This window comes from Sprattus sprattus, assembly GCF_963457725.1.
Source record: "Sprattus sprattus genome assembly, chromosome: 14".
Lineage (NCBI taxonomy): Eukaryota > Metazoa > Chordata > Actinopteri > Clupeiformes > Clupeidae > Sprattus > Sprattus sprattus.
This window is the reverse complement of record NC_137912.1, coordinates 4,846,241-4,851,240: the sequence shown is the minus strand read 5'-3', so window position 1 is coordinate 4,851,240 and position 5,000 is coordinate 4,846,241. Positions and strand designations below refer to the sequence as shown.

The following is a 5,000-nucleotide window of genomic DNA, read 5'->3' as shown; positions in this document are numbered from 1 at the left end:
CTCTAATGACTTAGGGGGAGAGAAAGAGAGAGAGGAGGAGCAGGAGAGAGGGATGAAGCATCTCATGACTTGGGGGGAGAGAAAGAGAGAGAGGAGGAGCAGGAGAGAGGGATGAAGCCTCTAATGACTTGGGGGGAGAGAAAGAGAGAGGCAGAAGAGAGCTAGCCACTGCAGACTCACACGTGAGTCAGGCTCTCTTCTCTACATGCACCCATGGCACAGAGTAGACACGGCTAACACACACACACACACACACACACACACACACACACACACACACACACACACACACACACACACACACACACACACACACACACACACACACACACACACACACACACACCTGAAAAGTCCTCGTCGCCGTCTTCGTCCAATCCCGTGCCAATTCCTGCTCCTATTGAGCTCATGATCTTGTCAATCTAGACAGAAAGATAGACAGAAACACAGAGAGAGAGAGAGAGAGAGACAGAGAGAGAGAGAGAGAGAGAGAGAGAGAGAGAGTGGAGGGATAGACAGAAGAAAGAGAAGAAAAGAACAGACCATGGAGAGTTTACTCTTTTGGCATAATGAGATATTGTTTGTAGTTGCAGAAATGGCACAAGATTCCCACGGCAGCTTCGCCTTGATTCCCAAACTCCTTCTCATCTCTCCTCTCCTCTCCTTTCATTCCTCTCTTCTCCTTCATCCCTCTCTTCTCTTCTCCTCCTCTCCTCTCCTCTCTTCTTTCCCTGTGCTGGTAATTACCCAGCTGTAGGTGAAGGTAATTGCTGGTTAAGAGCTTGGAAAAGATAACACTAAGGCTGCTGTGTAATTCAAATTCGTTTTTCTGGTTTCTGGGTTTCTGGGTGTGCGTATGTGCATATGTGTGTGTGCGTGTGCGTGTGCGTGTGCGTGTGCGTGTGCGTGTGCGCGTGCGCGCGTGTGTGTGTGTGTGTGTGTGTGTGTGTGTGTGTGTGTGTGTGTGTGTGTCTGCGTATGTGCATGAGGTTGTGTGTGTGTGTGTGTGTGTGTGTGTGTTCGGTATGAACCCTCTCCTTCATCTCTCCCCGTTACCTCACAGCATGTTTTTGTCTCCCCCTTGATTAATCCCCCTAAAATAGAAACAAATCTATCTCCCTGCTGGCACACCCCCCCCCCACACACACACACACACACACACACCCCAACCCCCCCACTAAGACAGGACGCTACCTTCATTTCCTCAAAGTTCTCCGCCAGTTCTGCAGGGACTAGTGGATATTCCCTAACACACGCCATCATCATCACAGGCCGTACCCACACACACACGTCCGCTCGCTCCTTCCAGAATATTCTATACGACGCAAGGATCTCACCGCGCTGAACTTTTGGGCTCCTGATCCCGTGGCTACTCTCTGCGCTCTCTGACACTGTCACACGGTCACGCCGGGAAGCCGACGTGACCCAGAATTCATTGTGGTGCGGACGACAGCCATTGGCTGACAGGGTTCATGAATAGAGTCTATGGCTCAGTGGGACACAAATAAACTGAGACTACAAGTACCACAACCCCTCAGGGCACACTTCACATCCTTAATGGGAATATTCTGCTGAATAGCAAGACCCAGTTATTTATTTTTTTTAAGATGAGTTTTTATGCCTTTAATTGACAGAGCAGTGAAGACTGGGACAGGAAATGAGAGGGAGAAGAGGTGGGGAGTGGACAGGAGAAATGACATGAGGCCGAATGTGGTCGGGGCTACTGTTTGAGCCACAATGCCCCCTGCAAGACCAAGGCCTGATGGGTGTATTTGATAATCAGCAAGAGTTTAAAGTGGCGTTATGTAGGCATTATTGTACTTCAGGATTAGGGTTAGGATTTAGCCTGACGATGTCATACTCATAATTCTAGTCAGAATATGAGTCTGAGACCGGACTATTGGGCTGTGATTATGGGGCGTGTTTCAACGAACCAGGAAAGAAAATTCCTCTTCGCTGAATTGGATACCTAGAACCAATCAGAGCAACGTAGTATTTCCATCTGATAGATTAAACTTTTACCTGATCCCGTAGGAAGGACGGCAAAAACATCTTTTCAATCGACAAATGCCTTGATCGCGTTTCTCTGTTTCTCTTTCAAAATGAATGCGCTGTCATATCTGTTGATGTTACTTAATTAGCACTCAAGGCTAGAAGCTACCATTCGTTTGAATGTTTTTTTTTTCTATGCGTTAGCATAACCTATCAATAATGCTCTAGAGTGCTTCAGTTAAGACCCATAATCCTGGGCAACACTCGTTTTGCGTATACACAACTAACCGAGTCAATGTAGACATATAAAAGTCGTGTAGATAGCTTAAATCATATAAAATATGTCCCACTAAGCTTCCGAGACGGCGCCATCTTTGTTCGATGTATACCGGTATTCTCTCTATATCTGTCCATCAACGTATAAAGCCCGCCCTTACAATTTGAATGGTCAGATCACTTTTCGGGGCCGTTTAAACCCTCCCAACTAACTCGACTCCAGACTGAATCTCCAGACCAAAAATTTTGTGGGCGGAGTTCAGGCTGGTATCCAGGCTAGTTAGGATTAGCAGTTGTAGCTTAAAATAACAGCTTAAAAAATGTTTTGTCGCTACAATGACGTTTAATATGGGGAATCGCTTCCGTGCCATTGCCATACCAGGGTCCGTACGCATATTACTGCATTATGTAGGTTTGCCTGAAGCCGCCCGGTTTGTGCTGTCTGCCAAACTAGTACTGTAAGTAGCTTATTTGCCGTCTTGCTCTGTCTTGTGTTGCACTTGCTTGATGTTTGACTGTGTTAGGACAGTTGTTGACTCACTAGTTTGTCATAAAGTCAAAGTAAGCTAATTTCAAGAGGTTTCGCTAGGTTTAGCCGCTAGCATCTCGTTAGTGATAAGCAATTAGCAATTCCTCCATTATGCCACTGTAACCCCAACACTGTCAGTCTTACTCCTTCGTTTCGGTTTAATAGAGCTGCGCAGTATTTGTTGGGTTTAATTTCACTTCAGAAGCTGTCGGTTATTTGAAGGAATGCTTCTACCTAAGTTTTGTGAATTTTCTTGTGTCCGCATCAGATCTTAATGTGGAAAATGAGTTTCTCTGTTTGTTCAGTGTCTCTGTCTGAGATCTAAGGCATGCTGCTGAGGAGTTATTTTAAAAACACCTTATCCCAAAGTTCACACACTCCACAAGGTCCAGATACACTGCATTTAAAAACAAATCATGTGTGTCTGTGTGTGTGTGTATGTGTGCGGTGTGTGTATGAGTGAGGTTGAGAATGCAGTGAAATACTCTGTGGACACTTTTTCTTTCTTTAAGTTAACTTTGTTCTGGCATGTCTTTATGTTTGTGTATAACAGTGAGTATGTGTATATAAGTGGGTGTGTGTGTGTGTGCTGGTGTATGCATGTGCATACCAGAGTTTGTGTGTGTGTGTGTGTGTCTTTGTGTGTGTGTGTGTGTGTGTGTGTGTGTGTGTATGTGTGTCTGTGTGTGTATGTATTTAAAGCATGACTTTACTACATATATATTAAGACTGGATGTATGTTTCCTACCTCCTCCCACTCAGCAGTAAAGGAGGGCGTCCTCTCCAGTCTCGCCCCACCAGGGGTGCACTTCCCTGGGCTGGTCTTCCCCCGGCCTCCCCCTCCACCTCCACCCTCCTCCACAGGCGAGGTTCCCACCAGGTTGGAGTCGGACTTGGACATACTCCGGGAAAGTTGCAGGTCCAGAACCTTCCGTGGCACCGACCGCATCCTGCCCAGTGTGCAGGCACGCTCCTCGAAGCTGCTGTTGCCCCCGGCGACGGTAGAGGTGGCGGCGACGGCGGAGGCGGCGGCAGCAACCACAGTGCCGGTGCCCGTGCCACTGCTCCCCGACGGACTGGTGCCCGCACTGCTGCTGCTGCTGCCCGCGCTCCACGCCTCGCCGTTCCTCACATGGACGCCCGTGGCGGGGCTGGGCTGGCGCCTCGTGGCGCCGGGTCCCGGGGGGTCGCTCGGGTTCTGGTTCTGGTTGACCCGCGTGGTGAAGATGGTGCGGTAGAGGATCTGCGGTTTGGACTCGTCGCGCTGCTGACCTTTGGAGGTCGTCGGGGTCGAGTCGCTGGAGGTGCGGGGGAGGGGGGTAGGAGGGGCTGTGGGGGGCGAGGGCGGCGGAGGGGGCAGGAGCAGGTTGCCGTGGTAACGCGGGGCGCTGCTGTTGGCGCGGCCGTAGAGCTGGTAGGGCGTGTCGGGCGTCTCGCAGGCGGGCGAAGAGCCGTGGAGCAGGCCGGCGAACTCCTCCGGGACACGGCTCTCACGCCGATCGTCCCTCAGATCACACTCACGCTGGGGCGGGGTCTCGTCTGGGGAACAAACACACACACACACACACTTTAATAGAGAAAACGTACAATTCTTTGAGAAACACACACACACACACATATGTATATATATAGATGTATTAATGGGGAACACTTAGGGCCTGATTTACTAATATGCGAGCGCTTCTTAATCTGCGTTCGCAAATTAACGCACGGTGTTTTTGCGCATTTTACTTGGTATTTATCAAGCCAGATCTGCGCTGGGCAAACTGTGCTTACTCCGCCCTTTATAGAGCCTGATTTACTAAGATTGATTTGCGAACGCATCTTTGCCAGGCGCACATTAACGCACGGTGATTCCCCGCATTTTCCGTGATATTTATCAAGCCAGATACGCACTGGGCAATCATTATTTAGCGCACCGTTAAAAGACTGGAGAACTTGCCAGCAAGTTACTGCCACCATGGAGATTCGAGGAAGAAAAAACTAAGGTTCAGCGAATAGATAGCGAATAGATAGCGAGATAGATATATTGGTTCACGTTCGCTCAATCACTGAACCTGATTCAATGGGTTATATTGTTGTTTTGCCCGCCATCATCTACAGCGAGATGTTTAAAAGAACACGATTATAAATAATATGCTATTGGTGGCATTAATGCATAAACTGTCTATTATAACAATATATATGTGTACATGGCGAGATT

The 5,000-nt window shown here is 48.6% G+C and overlaps 1 protein-coding gene across 2 annotated transcripts in view; it reads right to left on the bottom strand.

The window, feature by feature from the left end:
* The window catches only part of anks1b (ankyrin repeat and sterile alpha motif domain containing 1B), a 174,637-nt gene that overhangs the window by 72,814 nt on the left and 96,823 nt on the right, over positions 1 to 5,000 (bottom strand). For both annotated transcript variants that reach the window (XM_080851114.1, XM_080851115.1), the window contains exons 7-8: positions 3,546 to 4,336; positions 347 to 422 (exon numbers count right to left, since the gene is read on the bottom strand). In XM_080851114.1, coding sequence (XP_080707240.1) covers positions 347 to 422; positions 3,546 to 4,336 — 867 coding nt within the window. The remainder of the gene's footprint in view (positions 1 to 346; positions 423 to 3,545; positions 4,337 to 5,000) is intronic.